Source organism: Vespula vulgaris, chromosome 10 (genome assembly GCF_905475345.1).
Source record: "Vespula vulgaris chromosome 10, iyVesVulg1.1, whole genome shotgun sequence".
Classification (NCBI taxonomy): Eukaryota; Metazoa; Arthropoda; class Insecta; order Hymenoptera; family Vespidae; genus Vespula; species Vespula vulgaris.
In genome coordinates this window covers 6,514,144-6,535,814 of record NC_066595.1, presented here as the reverse complement: position 1 = coordinate 6,535,814, position 21,671 = coordinate 6,514,144, and the positions used below count along the sequence as shown (strand labels likewise).

Sequence of the window (21,671 nt, the reverse complement as noted above, 5' to 3'; positions counted from 1 at the left end):
TTTTTTGTTCCATTACATCAGAATTATTAATGATTAATACGTGCAAATAAATTTTTCTAATCTTTTTCCTTTATCTATATCCCGATGATCGATAAGAAAGATCTTTCGTTTTACACATTTTATATATCAAGCGATTAATTGTATGTTCGAAGACTCGTATTCGTCTATCTCTAATAATAATAAAGAAAATAATGGTCACAATTTTGGATTATTTTTTTTTCTAATATTCGAGCTTTTTATTTCCTAATTTATATATTAATTGTGTAAATGTGATTAAAAAAAAAATTTGTCAAAGTTGTCGAACGACTTAACGCCAATTTTAATACGTCAGTTTTGAACATATTGAAAAGAGAGAGAGAGAGAGAGACTGCTTATGGATCGGAGAACGGTGAACCAATTTTCCATCGTCGTCTCAAGTACATATAAGGATCGTGCGTGTAGTTAAAACGGAGAGTGCAATACACACACATACACACATACAAATACACACACATATTTACAAGTATAGGCAGAAAAGTACGCACACGATATCTTGTAAAATAAGCTCCGTGGAGTCTGGTCATATGCACCAATAAGGCAGCATTCTGGACGGGTCAATGCTTACTGGTTTTGTGTTTCGCGTCTCCTCGGACTTTCAACGATCTCTCAGCTTCGTAAGAAATAGCCGAACCCGACACTTCTTTTACAATCATTTTCTTCAAGGGTTGCCTTACCAGATCACTGATCAAATTTCGATTAACTTATGCACCTTACCAGCTGTTTTTCATCGAGAAAAAAAGATAAACGTGTGTGTACCTATTTATCTTTTTTTTTTTTTTCTTCATACGAGCAATCAAACGTTAACAGCTGATCGTAATCTTGAACCTGTTGATTTACAATTCTAATCTACGTGAGATGATTCCCCGTATTATTCTTTTATACAATTGTTTTACGAATTTTATATGTATGTATAAGTAAAATTTATCCAAACTATGTATATATGTATATAGAGTTTAAAGTATAAACAATGTATACATATATACATTTTTATAAAAGGTATATAGTATTTTATATATATTTATTTATTTATTTATTTATTTATTTATTTATAGACTCTATACATATGTATATATGTATGTATATATTTTTTTTATATAATTCAGTATTACAATTTAGATAAATTTCAAATATAATATAATAAATAAATTATACAATAAAATTATATAATACATAGGTTTATAGTTTTATTAAAGAGAGAAAAGAGAGAGAAAGAAAGAGAGAGAAATTTTAATTATAATGATACCTAATGTATAATATTAACTTTATTACAATAGAAACTTATTAATATACACACATGCACGCGTACAGTTTAGATAAACTTCAAGTATAACATAGAAAGTAATGTGCCACTTTTCCTCTGAACTAACAATAATCTTATAATTATAAATTCACATGAATGAATTACATTAAATTTACTTAATTACTCAATTTCATGCTACAATAAAAATGCTCTTATTAGTTTTTTTATGTATGAGAATCACTATGGATACTTGAAAAATCTCTTTGCTTTTACACGAGATATTTAAAAAGAAAAGAAAAAAAAAATGAAACCTAGCTTTCAATTATTTTATCGAACAAAATAATCCAAAACTAATTATCGCTCGTATATCGTAGATGCATGCAGATGGAAACGTGCGCGCGCGTGCGTGAGTGCGTTTTTGTATGTGTATTTGTGTGTGTGTAAGTACATGCTGTACACTTTGCGTAGGTCGAGAACGAATTTCCAAGCGAATGAACGGCTACGAAGAGGAAGGTAGAAAAAAGGGTCGAAAGCGTAAATGCCTTCGAAGCATGAAAAGGGTCGAAGGCTCGAAGCTCACGACGCAAAATTCGAAACGCTCAAAGGGTTGCTAGCTTTGACGCTATACTTTCGTTCCACCCTTCTGCCAAATCCATTATACCCTTTAGCTCCACGAAATTCAATCGCTTTTATTTCGTTTCTCATTCATGAAAGAACTCTCTCGTCGTTTGCATAGTATAATATAACAAAAAAAAAAGAAACATAAAAGCTTTAAAAAATGTTATTTAACGACAGGTACAAGCAAAGTTTTATAATATAATGTGAAAAAATGGTATATCGTGATTTGTCAATTCCTTTTGTTTCCGTATACATAATTCATAATAAATATAATTTTATTATGAAATATTTAATATGAAGGAAATATTATAAACAATGGATTAAGATCAAGTAAACAAAGGATTAATATTAATTTCGTATAATAATACTTTTTCGATTAGTATAAAATTATCGATAGTATAAATTTTTGTAAAAATTTTTCCTAATATAAAATATTTATTATTATTTATGTAATATTATTATGAGTATAAATGTGGAATTAATTAAATATAACGATTACTATGGAACGTAGTAAAGAGAGAGAAAGAGAGAAAGACTAATTGCTTTTCTAAATGCTTAAAGCAGAAATTTATACGTAGTACAAAAAAAAAAAAGAAAAAAGAAAGAAGGAAAGAATAATATTTATATTATAACTTGACTCAAATTACGTCTCGTCAACTGTTAGACTGACCTTCCAAAAACATAAATAGTCTTGACATTATGTTGCTCTATATGTTTATCGCCACGTGTCTGAACATCTCTCTTTCTATTTTACGCGTAACAGAACAAAGAACTAATAATCTAACAGAATATTCGTATTTATTTACACGATCCTATCGTTCTAACTATAGCCACAGCTGAAATTCCAAGTAACCAAACTCGTTGCGTAGTTTTCTAAATCCCATATATAAATTTATTACTTTACAAAATACTATTCTTTATTATATTTTATTTCATATAATTTTATTTTATATATAAAAAGTAAACATATATATTATATGTTATCAGTGAAATTTGTTGACCTTGTTTCATTGAAATATAAAATAATTCTATTGTAAATACCTTTATTCAATAATAAATATTAAAATTAAATTATTAAATTAAATTAGATTGTAAGATAACAAAAAAAAAAAAGAAAGATCGATGTACCCTTTATTGGAAAATAAAATACAAATGTTGATAATCCGGCGATAAACGTGTAATAAAAATTGTCTTCAACTATCTCTAGAAATACACGTGCGAATGGCCGTACATGTGCACCTTTCTAAATCGCGAGATATGCGGGTCCGTGTATCGGTCGAAGCGCAAGTTTGCTGCACTCTCCGCAACCCGTTTTCCACATTCCATGTATTTTTGCATTATACACGGTCCGTTGACAAACGGTACTGTCGTCGATAGGCTCGATTTCTCTCTCTCTCTCTCTCTCTCTCTCTCTCTCTCTCTGTCTGTCTCTCCCTCTGTTTTTCTCCATGATCATTGTATCTCGTGATATTACTAAGACGAAAATATCAAAGATCTGCAAACTCTAAAGTTGCAAATCTAAACAAAAATTAGTCGGTTCTATTCGATTTCATTCTCTCGACTTTATCGTATCTTTTGTTATTCGAGAATATTGCCACGTATTATTCTAATTGATAACAAATATTCTCTTCTATTTAATTCTCTACGAACTTATTTTTCTTTGGATTTATAAAAAAAAAAAAAAGAATGATATAAAACGTGAAAGTTAGGATATATTTACTTGTAGAAATATAATTACATTTCATTACAGTATAACTAATAATTAAAAAATATGAAAATGTTACTTCTTATATGAAGTAACAATTAATCTTCTCTCAATATAATGAAATAAAATAAAATTGATATAAAATAAAAACAAAATTAATGAAATGAAATAAAGATATAGATATATATGTATTATAGAAATATGAGTAACCTTAAAGTTACATAAAGTTATAGAAAATTAAAGAATTAAATATAGCGGAGATTATTATTTACAATAATACTCGTATATAATATTAACTTAATAATCTTGCTAACTCTGTTTAAAATGTTTTTTAATGTATCTTTTGTGACATTTTTATATAATAAAAGTACAGTTTAAAAAAAATAAGAGCAATGTCTAATGTGCAAAGTATGACTATGTGCATCTATTCTCTTATATTTTTTATATAAAAAATTTATGAAAGTTGTTAAATGATTATATCGATTTGAACAAAATTGATTAACGTATTAATAATGTTCATTCTAACATTAAACGTATATTAAACATTAAATATATGTTATAGATACGATCTTGCTTTTCGCATTATTATTATTTCTTTCATTTATTTTATAGGAACGTGGGTGATTATCCAACAAAGTTTTGCAGAAGTATGAAGAGAAAACTTCGAAGTCAACGATGCGCGTAAACGGGCATCAGACACACGGAGTGAAGCAAGAAATGGGTAAAGTTTTCCTTTTTATTTCTTTGAATTTTATTTTATATTAAAAACTAGAATTACCAATTTACTTTTATCGCATTTATTCAACCGGTATTCCTAAAAAAAAAAAAGAAAAGAAAAGAAAAAGAAACACTTCGTTCGTTATAACTTTTATTATTTATTTAATTTTAAAATATTAAATAAACAAAAACAATATACTATTAACCTTATACCAATAATTATGATTTCGATATTAATATTAAAAGTAGTTTGGTAGTTCTAATTTTTTAAATGTTTCAAGGTGAATATATTTTGATCTTCATCTTCATTATTTCCTTTCTTCTTGTTGTTTTTTTTTTTTTATTTTCTTTTTTCTTATTCCATTTGATTTTATTTTACTTCGAATTGGATTATTTCAAAATCAACGATAGGACCATAGTTCGTGACTCGAAGTCGTTGAAAACGAAATTAGCGTTCAAGGCTATCGAGCTCTTTGAAAAATTCCAATGGACGAGACGAAGGTGCTCGCACAAAAATATCCACTCTCGTACGCTACATACATTACATACATACAGACATATATATATATATATATATATATATATATATATATATATAGGCACACACACACACCTACACACGATGGACACTCTGGTGTAACACATTGTGGCATTCGTTATATAAGTCATTCAAGGTGCCACGATGACGTTACACGAAGGTGTGCCCAACTCATCCTGTTCTTTCATTAATTTTCTGTTCATTCAATCGATCGAATTTTACTTAACTATAATAACATTTGAAATTGTATTGATTAGAATTTTTGTTCTCTTAATAGTAATATACGAGACTTGATAAATTTCTTTAAATGGAAAAACTAATCGACAAGATAACGTTTGATGTCATCTTTCCTCTTGATGTCGAAGTTCACCGAATTTAGGTCGATCGAAGAATACTTAAAAAGAATCCGGAAAAAGGCCAAGTACTTTTTACGATACTTCCTTCGATCGTATCCAACGCTATTATTAACGTTACGTATCTAATTATGCGCCACCTACGCAGAACGAGTAACGCCTACGTTGAGGCTACATACGTGCGAATTTTCAGCCTATAAATATCTTCACGTCCCCGTCATCTTCGTCCTCATCGGACTAATTCTTCTTCTTCTTCTTCTTCTTTCTTTTTCTTTTTCAATAGCTATCCACTAGAAAAAGAGAAAAAGAGAGAAAGAGAGAGAGGATAATAATGATCGTATGTATAATTAAATGAAAAATATTAACACGTTTTGAATGCCAAAGCGATCTTACAACGTTTAATGGAATTTCTCATAAATTTTCATTCCAAGTTACGTAAAAATTCATATTTTTATCATTGAACTTTGCTCTTATTAAAAAGTATATTTTATATTATTTTCCAAATGTCATAAAAGAGATAATGAAGTATTTTTAAAAATAAGATTTACATAATTTAATTCGATCGGTACGCTATTTAACATGTTAAATAATAATGGTATATTAAATTTTTCGAATTCAGAAATTATAATACATATGCTTATATAATGTGCATATAACGTGATACGCGTTCTATGGCAGCTCATAGATAACCATGGTGACCGACGAAGAATCGTGGCGTCGCGAATATTATTCTTCCGTCCATTCGACCCCTATAAATTTCTTGATATACGTGACCACCCAGCGAGATAATAAAATGCGCTCGAAATGATGAATTAAAGTTATACGGAAAAAGAAAAAAAGAAACGATCTCGATGGTAATACAAAAAAAAAAAAATAAAAGAAAATAATAAATGTTTGACGAAATAAAACAGTTAACAATAAAACGAAATTAAAGAGATTTAGAGTAATAACATAAATTATAAAGTAACGTAATAGAAATTATTATACTTAAATTTACGTATAAGAATAAAACAATAATAACGACGTAAAACAATTACTATGAATTACTACGAATAATATAATATATAATAATATTATATATAGATATATATGTATATGTATCTAACTTAGAAACGTGATAAAAAAAAAGAGAAAAAAGAAGAAAAAAATAAATGAAAGAAAAAAAAAGGAAAACGATAAAAAGCGATAAAAAAAAACGATAAGTAACGATACGATAGAAGAATAAAAATACAAAAAATGTAGGTAATAGAAACAATGATAAGGTAATAAAAACAATTATCTATATATACATACATATATATGTTATATTGTAAGACGAATTGAAACGACATCCGCATCTTACGCATTATGATTGGTAATATCGAAAGAGGGTGCGCCATTATAAGACAGGATACGACCTATCCTTTATTCAGGACGATCGTCGAAGGGAGAAGATCGAAGTTGAAACGTCGAAGATGGAAGAAAAGAGTGGCGGTGGTTGTTGTGATGGTAGTGGTGTGGTGGTGGTGGTGGTAATGGTAATGGTAGTGGTGGTGGGGGTGGGGGTGGTAGCCTGCGTGGGGGCAGATAGAGGAAAACAGGAAGGGGGGGAGGGATAAACGCGATGACGATCTAATCCAGAAAGTTATCTAAAGTATCGTTCGATTAGGTTGTGAGTGCGTACGTGTATATGTGTGTGTGTGTGTGTGTGTAAGTATCTATAATATATATATATATATATATATATATATATATATATATATATATATATATCTACATATACGATATCTCGGTACCCTAGAGTTAACGCGCTTCGTATTTATCTGGTTCATCTCGACTATCTAGAACGTATTGATCGCGTCTAAAGCAGCTGGACTCCGTTTCAGACAGTAACGTCGGGGCGACCGCAGGGAAAACACACGTGTCGCGTGAGCGGAATTATCGCTACGTTTTCGAGTTGTGTTATCACGTTCGTGAAAACAAAGAAAAACTATATGAACTTTAATAACAAAACGGGAAGATAGGAACGGTTTGGGAACGTTAGTGGAGAAGATCGATTAATTGATTGATTGAAAATTATATTAATTTACGCTATATAAAATAGTTCGAAGTCGTAACGAAAAGAAAATATATATATATATATATATATATATATATATATGTATGTATGTAGTATGTATGTATGTATATACACTCGTGCCGTGTGAAATTTATTTTTATTTATTTATTTATTTATAATGTTAATTAATTCATCAATTTATTAATTTATTCAAGTTTTCCTTTACCATTATTATGTATTTTCGTTATATAATAACAGTCGAAGGTCTCTCGCGTTCAAAGAACTTTCGATCGATCTCTTAAAGAAAGATAAACAGAGTTGTACGTATGTTCGAAACGTTAAGACGAGTAAGATCGCTGTTTACACGTACCAAGCCGCGTGACAAATATTGTCTTTCCACGTTTGACATGTCAAAGCGTTTCGAGCGTTAAATTTGATTCTACCGTATCTCAAAGTTCGTATAAAATCCAAACGATTTCTATCGCAAACGTAGGTAATTTATCTCTCGTTCAAATAAATATTTCGTTAATGTTTCTCGGTGGACAGTGAACAATGAGTTCGATATGAGCTCATAATATTATAATTGGAAACGTACATGTGTGTATGTCCTTGGAATACAATAGAATTTGTTTTCGTTACGTCTCGATCATTGACAAAGAAATTTAACGAAAACATATTGACGACAAGGAGAACGATTTTAAATTAGACGAAAGGACGATTCAGTCGTAAGTCTTCCATTAAACTGGAATCACCCTTAAAGTCCACCCTCGTAAGTTACGCTCGATCGAGCCATTCTCTCTCTCTCTCTCTCTCTCTCTCTCTCTCTCTCTCTCTCTCTCTCTCTCACACACACTCTTTCACTCTCACTCTCACTCACTCACTCACTCTTTCTCTCTACATTTTTTCCGAAAAATCATGTTACGTCGGGATGAAAGACAAAGAACGAAAGCTATAAGGGATAGAGAAACAGGAGAGAGAGAGGGGGGGGGGTGAGAGAAAGAAGGAAAGAGAAGAAGGGAGAGAGAGAGAGAGAGAAAGGAAAATAGAAGAGAGTGAACGAACGTCGGTCGATCATCCGTCCGTTCGTCTCGTCGGTTATCGTCGCTTCCACGCGGTGAGGGAAAGCACCGGCGCGTAAAAACGGGAAGGGGAAGCTCCATATGCTTTTCCGTAACATCAAAAGAGAAACAGTGAACGAGTGGATGAGAACGAGAGAGAGAGAGAGAGAGATAAAGAGAGGAGTAGTAATCGTAGTAGTAGTAGTAGTAGTAATAGTACTAGTAATAGTAGTAGTAATAGTAGTAGAGTTGAAGAGAAAGAACGAACGAACGAGTGAGTGAGTGAGTTGAATTCGAATACAGTGAGTGAGTGAAAGACATAGATACGTTATCTTACATAACGCAATTCGTCTAACTACGCCTCTCGAAGAGGTACGGATACGCGGAAATATGAGTAGAACGTTCGTACACGCTCGAGTCGGACGTTTTACACGCTGATTTTTGAATATTCCATCATTTTGCTTTCCTACTTGTTAAATAATATTTTTTATTACCTGTCGGACGAACTCTCCAGTGTTCTTAAGAGAGAGAAAGAGAGAGTGAGTGTAGTGAGTGAGAGAGATTGACAGAAACAGACAGACAGAGATAGATAAAGAGAAGAAAAAAAATAAAAAGAAACGCAGATTCTTATCTCTTACCTCGTGCTACCTCGAGAAGAGAATCGAAAATATAGCGTGTGTGTGTGTGTGTCTGTATGTGTGTGCGTATATGTGTGCGTGTACATAACTTGCAACGACGAGAAGCTTTCTAGCGCTAATTGCACGAAGCTAATTGGCTCGTATTTATCGGCGACGACACCGACGAGTCACGACTCTACTCGACCGATACAATGTTTTTTATCCTACCACCGACTCCCTCCTTCTATTACTTCTTCTTCTTCTTCTTCTTCTTCTTCTTCTTCTTCTTCTTCTTCTTCTTCTTCTTCTTCTTCTTCTTCTCCACATTGATAGTCAGAAAAAGTGATTTAACAATATCCATCTCTTCGCGATTTGGATTCCATCTCTAAGTCCGATATATTTAATTCGTTAGATTTCAAATACGATGCTAGTTAAGGAAAGTTTCGTTATGAGAAGGACAAAAATAGTAACAATAACAACGACCACGACGATTACCAATACGTCGAAAGTGTACGAGAAACGAAAACGATGAAAATCTTGTTGGAAAATTGTTACAATCGCTAAAAGAAAAAAGCAAGGAAAAGTAAAATAAATTTCATATATTTTATTCGATATTAAAAAAAGAAGAAGAGTTATAGTCGTATCTATCTAAATAATATTTGAATGTTTGAAATAATCTGAGTATGGCGCCGGAGAGTACATTGGCTCTGTTTGCGTTCGTTAATCTATTCAATTGAATAACGTATTAATACGCCGGGGTCATCGCGAAGGGTTAATCGCAATGTCCACGCCGGACACGATGGATACCATCGACGAGGCGGAGCAAGCTTGGCGTGAGTACCGAGAATACGTGCATAGTATTGAAATATTTTCTTCGATATACGACATTGAGATATCTTTTAAAGGTGAAATTCGATATCACCGATTTTACGTATTACTGATATTATTATTATTATTATTATCATTATCATCATCATCATCATCATCATCATCATCGTCGCTATCATCGTTATTCTTCTGCACCACGTATCGTTTTATCGTTTCTAATGTGACTGATCTCCGTCTTTTCTCTCTCTTTTTTTTTTTTTCTTTTTTTATTTCCATTTTTAATTTTTATTTTTTCTTCTTTGTTTTTCTTTTTCTCTTTCACAGACGAGATGTTAGAATGCGAGACTGGATCCTTGTTGGGTCGAGTCGCAGACCTCGAAAGGCAATCCTTGGCGCAAAGAGACGAGATAGTTTGTCTTCGTGCTACTTTGGCGGACGCGTTAAGGCGAATCTCTCAGCTCGAAGGACGAGAGAAGAGAGAGGAGGAAAGAAATGAGAGGAGAAACGAAAGGATGGTATCATCGCCATTAAGGAACGGCCATGTTTCTCTTAGAAGTAAGAAGATAAATTGTTTTTATCATCTCGTTATTTCACGAAACTCAATGTTTTGTATATGTGTGTATTTGTATATATATATATATCACGAAATTCTCATTTGAAATGTAGCTATTATCAGTTTCCCAAATTTCAACGTACGCGCATGGGCACACATTCATTTCAGATAATCAAAACTCGGTGCCTCAAAAAGATTTGCGTTTACGTCAAAGCGGTGGTACCAACGTTAGAAATTCGTCATGCTCGTCGTCTCAGGATATTCAGGATGCGAACTCGAGTCCTAGACGACCGGTTAGTTATTCGCATTCTTCGCAACTGCCACAAAGGTAAGAATAAATTACTTATTAACTTTTATTACGAGATAAGTATCTTGTAATTACTTATGTCTTTCTACGATTAATAAATGCTTTTAATAATATCCATGAAATGAACTATGTTGCAAAACTCATTCTCATTACTGATATCCGAATTACAAACAAATATGTTAAATCGTAGAAATTGGAAAGAAAAAAAAAAGAAAGAATGATCACTTGTTATTTCTCGATTAATATTAATCTCGAATTGATGATTTAAAAATCATCGAAGGATTTAATTTATACGAAATGAATTTTCAGAAGATCGGTTCATTATCAGTCAACGGGATCGTTACATTCGGATAGTCCTAGCAGTAGTAGCGTTTCACCGGTGCCATCGCCAAGTCCACGAGCCACACCATTACCAATAGCCAGGTAAGTCGTTACCCCATAAATTAGCAAGAGCCTTTCACGTTTATCCGCTTCCATCTTTGAAACTTCGCTTGGAATGCTAATGGAGTATATGTATGTATCTATGTACTATGTTTTGTGCTCGGCCGTAACGAAAGTATCCTGAAAACTGGCTTATAAAACTATACGAGAGTGTGAAGGATTCGAAACGATTTAAACGTTATAAAGAAAAAGGAAAACATTACGAAGACGATGCCCGATGTCAATGATCAGATATTATTATTTCATTAACTACGAATTCGCCATCTCGATCGCCAGGTCACCCACAACAAGGTCAAATGGTCCACCACAGAGTAGCTTGCGAAGAGCAAAAAGGTGGTCCTCAACTGGCGACTTTACGCATTCTCCGCAAAATCAAGGAAGCAACTCTCAACTAGTTGGTGCTAGGTAGGTCGACGACTTTCGTTATGCAGATAATACGTAACACGTGTAATTTTCGCACTGTTTTTCTTTCTTTTTTTTTTTTGTTCTTTTTTTTTCTTCTTCTTTCCTTTCTTCTTTTTTGTCTTTTATTTATCTCTTTTTTTTCTGTTTGGTATTCTATCGATAACGTATATATCTAACTCACGTTTTACAACACACTGCCAGAAACTCATTGCTATTTTTACATTATTATTTTAATATCACGATGCTCAAAGCTCGTCGATCCGTTCTACATTGATCTCCATTGTTTATTTTTTCTAATAATTTACAATATTTAAAAGACGTCGAGGACTGAGTAATAAAATACGACATGCTTTGAGGATACGTTGATCTTTTCTCTATCTGTTTCTTTCTTCTTGTACACTATCTTTTTTTTTTGTTTTTTAACTTTTCTACTTTGTTTTGCACGGCATGGTTTTCGTTTTGCATTTTCGTTCATTATAGATTGTCGGCATCCACCAAGTCCCTGTTCAACCTCTTCAAGCCCGCGGTGCTGAACAACGTCAAACACGGGTAAATAGAAAAGTTTCTTTGTCGTTTCGTTAACGTCACGCTATTATTCCCACCACCCACATCAACCCACCATCTTTGTCGTATCATTATTATCTCGTTATTGCAACTACAAAGACGCACGTGCAATCGATCAATCGGAAATCTGTACGTACGTGTGTACATGCATGCGTACGTACGTATGCACGATGTGAATGCGTGAAGACAGACAACAGACAACTATTTAGAAGAGAATCCAAGGTATTCCAGCTATCTCTCGTGAGTATCCCAAACGAGAAGCTCAAAGTTTTTGAGGTCAAAAAGGCAGGCACGATAAACGTTAATTATCCAACCATCCCCCACAAAATTCCACGTGCACGTGAAGTAACTTTAGGTTAGGTTGACCTTCGACCTCGCATGCAAAGAAATTGTTCAACCACGAAAACGCGGATAGATATTCTTCAGGAAGATGAGGAAATGCTTGTTCGCGCCTTTGTAAAGAGAAACGAAAGTTGGAAGGCGTGCATGCATAATTTATAACGAAAGAGAGGAGAGGGGTAGGAAAGGCTAGGGGTGGAGATGAAGGGGGTAAGAGCTTCGTGTTCGTTCGTTCGTTCGTTGGTCCGCTGGTTGGTTGATTGGTTGGTTGGTTGGTTGGTTCGTTGGTTGGTTGAAACGTTTTAAAATTTAAATGCCAGCACGCTCAAGGATTGTTCTCTTCCAACCGAAACGAAAAAAGAAATATCGTTCGCAGATATTTTCTGCTTTCTTTTTGTTCTCTTTCTTTTTCCATTTGTTTTTTCTTTTTTTACATTTTTCTTTTTCTCTTTCTTTCTCTGTTTTTTACTCTCTCTCTCTCTCCCTCTCTCTTTTTGTTTTAGATTCATGTAAAAAACGAAGTAATTAATGTGAAAAAAAAAGAAGGAAAAAAAGAGAAATGAGAGAAATTGTCATTTTTTTATTTTTTGAAGATTTAGAAGCATCGTTTTACAGTGGCGAACATGACGAAGCCTTACCACGTGACAGCCAGTCTCATTTAACACGGCGGTGCGAAGTGCGCTATTGCGTTACCGAAGAAAGTGAGTAGAACGATTCCTGCTCTTACACAACGACGTTTTCGTTGTGTCTACGAGTGCGATCGTTGATAGCCTTCACGGGAAGCAACTGAGAGAGAAAGAAAGAGAAAGAGAGAGAGAGAGAGAGAGAGAGAGAGAGAGAGAGAGAGAGAGAGGAAGAGAGAGAGAGAGGCTCGCGATTTTACAATCTTATATAGCCAATCCTTTTATTATAAAGTTTTCTATTCTAAAAAAAAAGAAAAAATATGAGAAAACTATTGTATTTGTTTTCTCGTTGATTAAACACCGGTGACACGGATATACGAAATGAAAGGCCACGTTGATCAGGAAACCTTCGGTCTAACATGATTATCAACGCTAACATAATCAACTGAAAAACACGGATATTATACTCGCTCGACGTTACGATCGTCGATAAAGAGCGTCGAGTAAAATAGAAAAGAAAAAAAAAAAAGGAAAACAAAAAATAACAGGAAAAATAACACGAGGGAGAAAAAGGAAAAAAGGTGAGAAAAATTTAGAATGAAATCGTAGTAAAGACTCGTGACTGCCTTTTTACCTGAACGAATACGTAAGTATTTACTTAGTTACATACTATAATTACATCGAGACGTTTCTACGTTTATTAACTTATTTGCACAAATTTATTTACGTCTACGAATTTTTAACCACAATCAGCATGAAATTATTGATTGTAATTAACTTAAGATCTAACGATCCGATCTCTAACAATTCGCGCTTGTTGTTTTTCTCTTTTCTTCCTTTCTTTTTTTTAACAGGATCAATAAAATGCGAATTGTTTGAAAATTTTCTGAATAGGCCATTGGTCGATACGATCGTTATGAAAGATAGAGAGAGGGAGGGGGGAAAGAGCAGAGGAGGAAGAGGAAGAGAGAGACAGAGAGACGCCTCTCAAAACAACCTAAGGGAGGGGAGAAGCTGCGCCATTAAGAAAAATCAGGAGTGTTTCTCGGTCGCAGTAACGCGCGAGCCGCACGGTCGATCGTTACTTTACGAGTTACCTTTTTGTTTCTTCGTACATACATATTGACAATAATAATAAGAAGAAGAACAACAACAACAAGAATAATAATAATAATAGAAAGAAGGTGTCTCGTGGATTTACGAAATCGAAAAGAAAGGTTGGAAGGACACGTTTGAGAAAAAACACAGTATATCCTTGGGATCTCTCTCTCTCTTTCTTTTTCTCTATCTCTATCTTTATCTCTATATCTATCTCTATCTCTATCTCTATCTCTTTTTCTTTTTCTTTCTTTTTTCCTTTATTTCTCTCTCGCATTCTGTTTTATCGACCGAGGCCTACATCGTCGATCATCCGATTCCAGGTAATAATCATCGTGAACTCTCATTGTGCCAATCACGAGAAATAGAATTCAATGATTCGATGATTCAATTCAACTCGTTCTTCGAGTTTCTATTTTATGAGATTAGAACCGATCGATATTACGAAATATAACTTTAGCCTCGTTATATCTGCCTCGTGAGAATCGTATTCGAACGTATTCAATCTGATAATTATGATAAGTACATAACTGTATAAAAAGTAAAATCGTCGAAGAAATTCGTCATCGAATCGAAAAATGTTTTTTGTATTCTGGTATGAACCGGTCAGGGTGACGTAAGTCACACGATGTAATTACGAGCTGATACCTTTTATACATGTTGAGAGATAACACGTGTGTCGAGCACACCTACGCGAATCAAGCCCCAACTAGGAAAACGTTCGTGCGGTTCGCTGGCTCTCTTGGAAATGCAATTTACGATCCCTTGAAATTCTATTAACACGCGAGAACCATTTGGAAAGTGATCGAATTTAATAGTCTTTAATTATTGCTATTATACGAATCGAACGAACAATATTTATCTATGCTTAATAAAAAATAAAAAGAGAGAGAGAGAGAGAGAGAGAGAGAGAGAAATCAAAATGAAAATTTCGTGAAAAGTGAAAGTTAACGTTAACGATGACGATTGGACATTAATCGATTAAAAATTATTTTCCATTTTGATCGATTAATTATAAATTGTATAACATCGATGATATCGCTTATTCTCTTTATTTTCTTTCCCTTTTCTTTTCTTTCGTTTTGTTTTGCTGTTTCTTTTTTTTTTAACGTCGATAATAAAATAGAAATGTTTGATTTGATCAGTACCAGAGACATGCAGTACAATGAGGAGGAAGGTACCGTCCGTATGTACCTGCGAGGACGACCAGTCGTCCTTTACGTTCCAACACCTATGATCGATCATTACGATCTTCATAAAGTAACAACACCACCCCAAAGTAAACTCAAATTGGATTGGGTCTATGGATATCGAGGGAGAGATTGTCGTAGCAATTTACATCTATTGCCAACTGGCGAGATCGTTTACTTCGTTGCTGCGGTGGTTGTACTTTATAATATGGAAGAACATAGTCAGAGACATTATTTGGGTCACACGGACGATGTCAAATGGTGAGTTGTAATTCATTTGCATTTGTTATAATATGACCTGAGTTGTCAACGGTCTTGACAAATTGAATTTATCGCTTATTTTGTATTATATCGATCTACATTATATATAATATAGGTATAAAAGCCTTACAAAATATGTATATATATACATGTATATATATATATATATATATATACACACACATATCTGTATATCACAATCTGAAGATAGTGTTGGTGCCTAAATTACAAAAAAAAAGAAAAAAAAAGTAAAAATAGAAAAAAAGAAAAGAAAAAATAAATAAAAAGAATTTAATCAATCATACATTTATATGGATTTTATATACATATATATATATATATATATATATATATATATGTACATATGTATGTATATCACTATATATATATGTAATGTACATATATATTATATATACATTTATATATAATATATACAATATATATATAGGTATATTATTTATATATACATTTATATATATATATATATATATATATATATATATATCGTGATGATTTAGAATTCATTTGCGTCGGTATAATATGGTCAGAGTTGTCAAAAATAAAATTGACAAATTAAATTTATAATTTGTATATATATATATATATATATATATATATATATATATGTATGTATGTATGTATATATGTATGTACATATGCATGTATTTAGGCCACTTTCATAATTAAACATTTTTTTAAAATTTCTTTATCGAATTCCAGCATCGCGATACACCCAAATAAACTGGTAGTTGCAACTGGACAAACATGTGGCCTGGATCGACGTGACGCGTTGGTAAGATATATAGGGTGTCCCATAACTTCGGGGAATCGCTTTGACATTGAATTCTACAGATGAAACCAATTGAAAAAAAAAAGAAAAAGAGAGAGAGAAATTCATATAAACATACTGCCCTACTTAATACGTTTTTATTTGAAGATAATAATGTTTCTTTAACACACATAATATACCCGTTTACTCTCATAAGAGAGATGTATCAAAATGATCTTTTTCTATCTGAAAAAAAGTCTAAAACGTTTTACGATTTAATTCAACTAATTTAATCTTTCGAAAGATTTATTCCAATATAAAAATTGCTACGTTATAACTCGAAAAAAAAGTCGTACAGGATACATATATTTATATAAATTTTCTTTATAATTTTCATTTGCAAAATTCGATGTTGAAACTTCGAACCACGAGGCTACGATGTTTATATATAGAGAATTTTATTAATATTTAAGATAATGTCATATTAATAAATAATTATTCATTCATACAGCCACACATCAGAATATGGAACTCAGTAAGCTTGGCTACATTGAGCGTAATTGGTAATGGAGAGTTTGACGGATCGATTTGTTGTTTGTCATTCTCGAAAGCTGACGGTGGTAATTATTTATGTGCCATCGACGAAACGTCCGATCATAATATATCGATTTGGGATTGGCAAAAAAGCGATAAAGGAACTAAATTAACCGAGACGAAGGTACGATATTTTATATTTCTTACGATATCTCACTATCTATGTTTTATATCTATTAAAAGATAAAACTTCATCGTTTTACGATTAATTTTTACGTTCGTATTCGAAAACATATCGAAGCTATTTAAAAATTTAATTTGAATTTGGCGCCATGCCATGAGGGAAAAAAGATCGTAAACTATTGAATTCCCGCGCTCTTTAACTAACCTTAATTACGTGACGATATTTAATCGATAAATTTATTGAATAAAATTATATTGAAATTATTGTCTCAATAATATTATTTATAACGAATAAATACTTAAATTTAATAATCATCCGAATTATTAGAACGTTCGAAATACATTTTTAATTTTTCTTTACTGTTCCTATCTTGTCGAGAGCATTTGATGAAACATACATATATCTTTATAGAATAAAAAAGAAATATTACGAAATACCTGTGTATATATATAAAATATATATAAATAATAATGGATTGTAGTGCTCCGTCGACACGGTTGTTTGCGCTGAATGGCATCCTCTCGAACGAAATCAAATCGTCTCCTGTGGTAAAGGTCACGTATCTTTCTGGTCCTTGGACAATGGTGGTATGCTGTATAAAAGAATGGGTATATTCGAAAGTAGAGAGAAACCCAGATACGTCACGTGTGTCGCTTTCAATCAAAATGGAGATGTACTTACCGGTGACAGTAATGGCAATATCATTGTTTGGGCAAGAGGTATTACTTTTTTATTTTTATTTTACTTTATATATATATATATAATGTATATATATATATATATATGTATGTATATATACATATGTATATACATATGTATATATATATGTATATATGTATGTATAATCCATATAAATATATGATTGATTAAATTCTTTTTATTTATTTTTTTTTCTTTTCTTCTATTTTTACTTTTTCTTTTTTTTTCTTTTTTTTTTTTTGTAATTTAGGCACCAACACTATCTTCAGATTGGTTAGAAATCTTCATGAAGGATCGATATTTTCTATATGTGTTCTGAAGAATGGAAATGTTATTACCGGAGGAGGAAAAGATGGCAGAATATTGCTTTTTGATGGATCTTTAAATCCGACAGGAGAAGCAGCACAAGTAAATGAAGATAAATATTCTTATTTTTTTTTCTTTCTTTCTTTTCTTTTTTTTTTGCAAAGCGTATAATATTTAAATGTTAATGTATAGATCGAGGATCATTTTGGTGGAATTCGTACTTTATCAGAAGGCAGAGGATCACAATTATTGGTTGGCACGACAAAAAATTGTATTCTTATTGGAGACATAGAAATGGGATTCAATCCAACGATGTTAGGACATACTGAAGAAGTTTGGGGATTGGCAGCTCATCCTACATTGCCTCAATTCGCAACCGCAGGTCATGATAGATTGTTACAAATGTGGGATAGTCTCAGTCATACAGTGGTATGGAGTAAAGATATAGGGGTATGTTTGTAATTCTTTAATATTATATTATGTCTTTACTGGACAGTTTGTTTATTTTTAGACTTTGCAGTAATGCTTTCAGAATAGTGATTTTGAAATTTCTATTCAGGAACAAGCACAAAGCATTGGTTTCTCTCCTGATGGTACCGTTATGGTGGTTGGCTGTGTATCTGGAAAATGGTTGGCCATTGATAGCGAGACCCGTGAATTATATACTCACCATACGGATGGATCAGAGCCGATTCAAGTTAGTTTTTTTGGTAAACTAAGAAATACTTTCATGAAAGAATTCATTGATAAACATATTCCTCTGTTCTTAAAAAGGTGGTCACATTCTCCCCAAGTGGAAATCTTCTTGCGCTTGGTTCACGAGATAATTATATTTATGTTTATCAAGTAAATGAGGATGCTACTAAATATAGTAGAGTGGGCAGATGTATGGTACGTTTATTTAAATCTTTATGCTTATTATCATCGTTAATTACATATCATTGTATATTGACCATTCAAAATCATGTAATAACTATATTTTTATATAGCTTGTAAACTTAGTTGTATTACACATGATATATTTGTTCATATCACCATTTTAAAAATACTTTATTTAATAGTCGTGTTATAAGCGCTAAACTAGGCAATTTTGTAAATATATATTAAACTGAACTTAGCTACTTAACATATTTCTTTTCTTCCTGTCTAGCCTAAGCGGATACGAAGGCACGGAGTAAGATTTATATTTGGGTTGCTTCAAAATGAAAAAGATATATCATATCTTTAAATTATCTAAGAGAAACACGACTCACATTTAGAATAAATATTATTTGCAAATTTGTAGATAAAACCGCTTCACATGAGCACGCACAGTAGTTTCCGCTTTCACAATACATTTCAGTTAAAAATATCAAAAGACGTAATAATATAAATAAGGCCAGTTCATTTAGCCTTGAAAATATATACCAGTTGATTATTCATAACGAATGAACAAAATTATAATTCCAGAATTCTTTGTGTCTTTTAAAAATTATTATAATTTATTTATAAATGCATATGTATCATTGTTTATTTCAGGGACATTCAAGTTTTATAACTCATTTGGATTGGTCAGTGGATGGACAATACTTGCGTAGCAACAGTGGAGATTATGAACTTTTATTTTGTTAGTATATAATCTCCATTAATAACGTTCTATACAACTCTAAAAAATGATGCATATCTTATATTTATGAATTATATCGTAGGGAATCCTGGTATTTGTCGTCAAATATCTCAGTCCTCCATTTTTAGAGATGTCGATTGGGCAACTCATACCTGCATAATATCTTTCGAGACTATTGGTATTTGGCCAGAAGGTGCAGATGGTACGGATATAAATAATTGCAGCCGCAGTGGAGATGGAAAACTTCTTGCTACAGGAGATGACTTTGGAAAAGTCAAATTATTTTCGCATCCTGCGTGTCAACCAAAGGTAATTTCTAAAATAATAATTACTATAAAATTCTTATATATATATTATATACATACATATATGAAGCTTTTTAAAATTCTTTAAATACGTTTGTTTTTAGTCATTATATCATAGCTATGGTGGTCACTCCAGTCATGTGACAAATGTATCGTTCCTTCAAGATGATACTAGACTGGTGTCAACGGGCGGAAATGACACTAGTGTTCTTCAATGGGTAGTAAATTAACTTATGATTTAGAACAAACAAAAGATAACGTCTGTTCTAATGAATAGGACATATTATTTTTACATATATTTTCAAAGTGCACTTTGTCAACACGTAGCGAGCTTATTTGTAAAATAACATGAACGAGAGAGTAATGAAAATGTTATTATTATTGCAAAAGCGATTTGTGATTAACGAAATGGTACGATAAATGGCACGTACACTTAACATGGAAAGAGATACATATATTATTAATGAATTAAGGAGTGTGGCAATTTTATGATTACTCTCTTTTCTGTAGCACATTAAATATATTAATGTTTCAATGTTTGTCAAAAATCCAAAATTTAACTCGTGGACATTCCTTGTATGGTTGAATATTATGTAATTGTCGTTTGACGAATGTTAACCGATCTGTATATGTACTTTATATTTCTATGCATTATAATATACGTCAAGTTGCATTGTTCCTAATGATGTAGGAGACGATTGATAATCCAAAGAGAAAAAGGAAAAGATATGGAATGTCCTTATTAAAAGGAAAGAATAAGTTCAAACTCGTAGAAGCTCGTAACGTAAAATATACCGCGCATACTATATTACGCCGTCCATTAGAAAGTATATTGTACAATTTGCGATTTGAATTCGTATTTGTACTTTCAAGCGCAGGGTTTTTGGATCTAATCTGTGCAAGTCAAATTCATTGATTGATTATTTTTATTACTATTCTTATTATTAATATTATTATTATTATTATTATTATTATTATTATTATTACTATTATTATTATTATTATTATTATTATTATTATTTTATATTGATCAATTATTTCATCACAATTGGAATAAGACATGACTTGCACTGTATTTGTTCAACTCAGAATGTTTACGTAAGAATTTAGTTGCAAGTATCTGCCATTGATATACTTTTTGACGATAATATCATGTGCAAGTAAAATGCAAAAAAAAAAGAGAAACAAGAATATCTTTCTATCTGTATATTCTTATAACAAAGTGTACATACAGTAAGACCTTCTAAAGAAGTCTACGCTTTTTGACCTTCTTTTGGCATTTTGTATAATTTTTTGGACCGAACTCTTTTACCAAAGTCTAAGAATGAAAGATACAAAATCTAAGAAAGCATGGAGAATCAATCTATTTTCACTCATTGTCACCTTGTAAGATATATCTCTATTTTATTTATATTACACCACAAATGCATACACATATATGTAACATTTAACGTATAATAAATGCTCCCTAAGGCAATATTTTCTTTACAGGATTGTTACCGCAAGATATATTCCAATAACACAATATATTTTTATTAAATTTACAGATAAACGAAAAGGCAATATTATTACAAAAGTATGACAAAAGAAATGGTCAAGGTCTTGTAGGAATTAAAGCATAGCCTATCTGACGTAACAGTTTTTCCTGTTCGATGAATTCCTTCTGAAACAGTTGTCTTAAATACAATCTTTTTCTAGCCATCATCTCACGTCGAGTTTCCTTCTGTTCATACTTC

At 32.0% G+C, this 21,671-nt stretch overlaps 1 protein-coding gene across 11 annotated transcripts in view; it reads left to right on the top strand.

Annotated features, from left to right (window-relative positions):
- LOC127066734 (echinoderm microtubule-associated protein-like 2) overlaps positions 1 to 21,423 on the top strand; it is a 28,622-nt gene extending 7,199 nt beyond the window's left edge. For 3 of the 11 annotated variants that reach the window (XM_051000804.1, XM_051000803.1, XM_051000802.1), the window contains exons 3-20: positions 4,215 to 4,323; positions 10,076 to 10,306; positions 10,473 to 10,632; positions 10,921 to 11,034; positions 11,329 to 11,457; positions 11,938 to 12,006; positions 15,227 to 15,532; positions 16,253 to 16,325; positions 16,813 to 17,019; positions 17,501 to 17,738; positions 17,969 to 18,126; positions 18,217 to 18,474; positions 18,584 to 18,721; positions 18,799 to 18,915; positions 19,175 to 19,198; positions 19,543 to 19,630; positions 19,713 to 19,939; positions 20,040 to 21,423. In XM_051000804.1, coding sequence (XP_050856761.1) covers positions 4,278 to 4,323; positions 10,076 to 10,306; positions 10,473 to 10,632; positions 10,921 to 11,034; positions 11,329 to 11,457; positions 11,938 to 12,006; positions 15,227 to 15,532; positions 16,253 to 16,325; positions 16,813 to 17,019; positions 17,501 to 17,738; positions 17,969 to 18,126; positions 18,217 to 18,474; positions 18,584 to 18,721; positions 18,799 to 18,915; positions 19,175 to 19,198; positions 19,543 to 19,630; positions 19,713 to 19,939; positions 20,040 to 20,165 — 2,709 coding nt within the window. In that variant the 5' untranslated portion in view covers positions 4,215 to 4,277 and the 3' untranslated portion in view covers positions 20,166 to 21,423. Of the gene's footprint in view, positions 1 to 4,214; positions 4,324 to 7,068; positions 7,974 to 8,001; positions 8,018 to 9,335; positions 9,829 to 10,075; positions 10,307 to 10,472; positions 10,633 to 10,920; positions 11,035 to 11,328; positions 11,458 to 11,937; positions 12,007 to 15,226; positions 15,533 to 16,252; positions 16,326 to 16,812; positions 17,020 to 17,500; positions 17,739 to 17,968; positions 18,127 to 18,216; positions 18,475 to 18,583; positions 18,722 to 18,798; positions 18,916 to 19,174; positions 19,199 to 19,542; positions 19,631 to 19,712; positions 19,940 to 20,039 lie in introns of those variants that run through there. The other 8 variants (XM_051000797.1, XM_051000801.1, XM_051000796.1 and 5 more) reach the window with 8 other exon arrangements.
- The last annotated feature ends 248 nt before the right edge of the window (positions 21,424 to 21,671 follow it).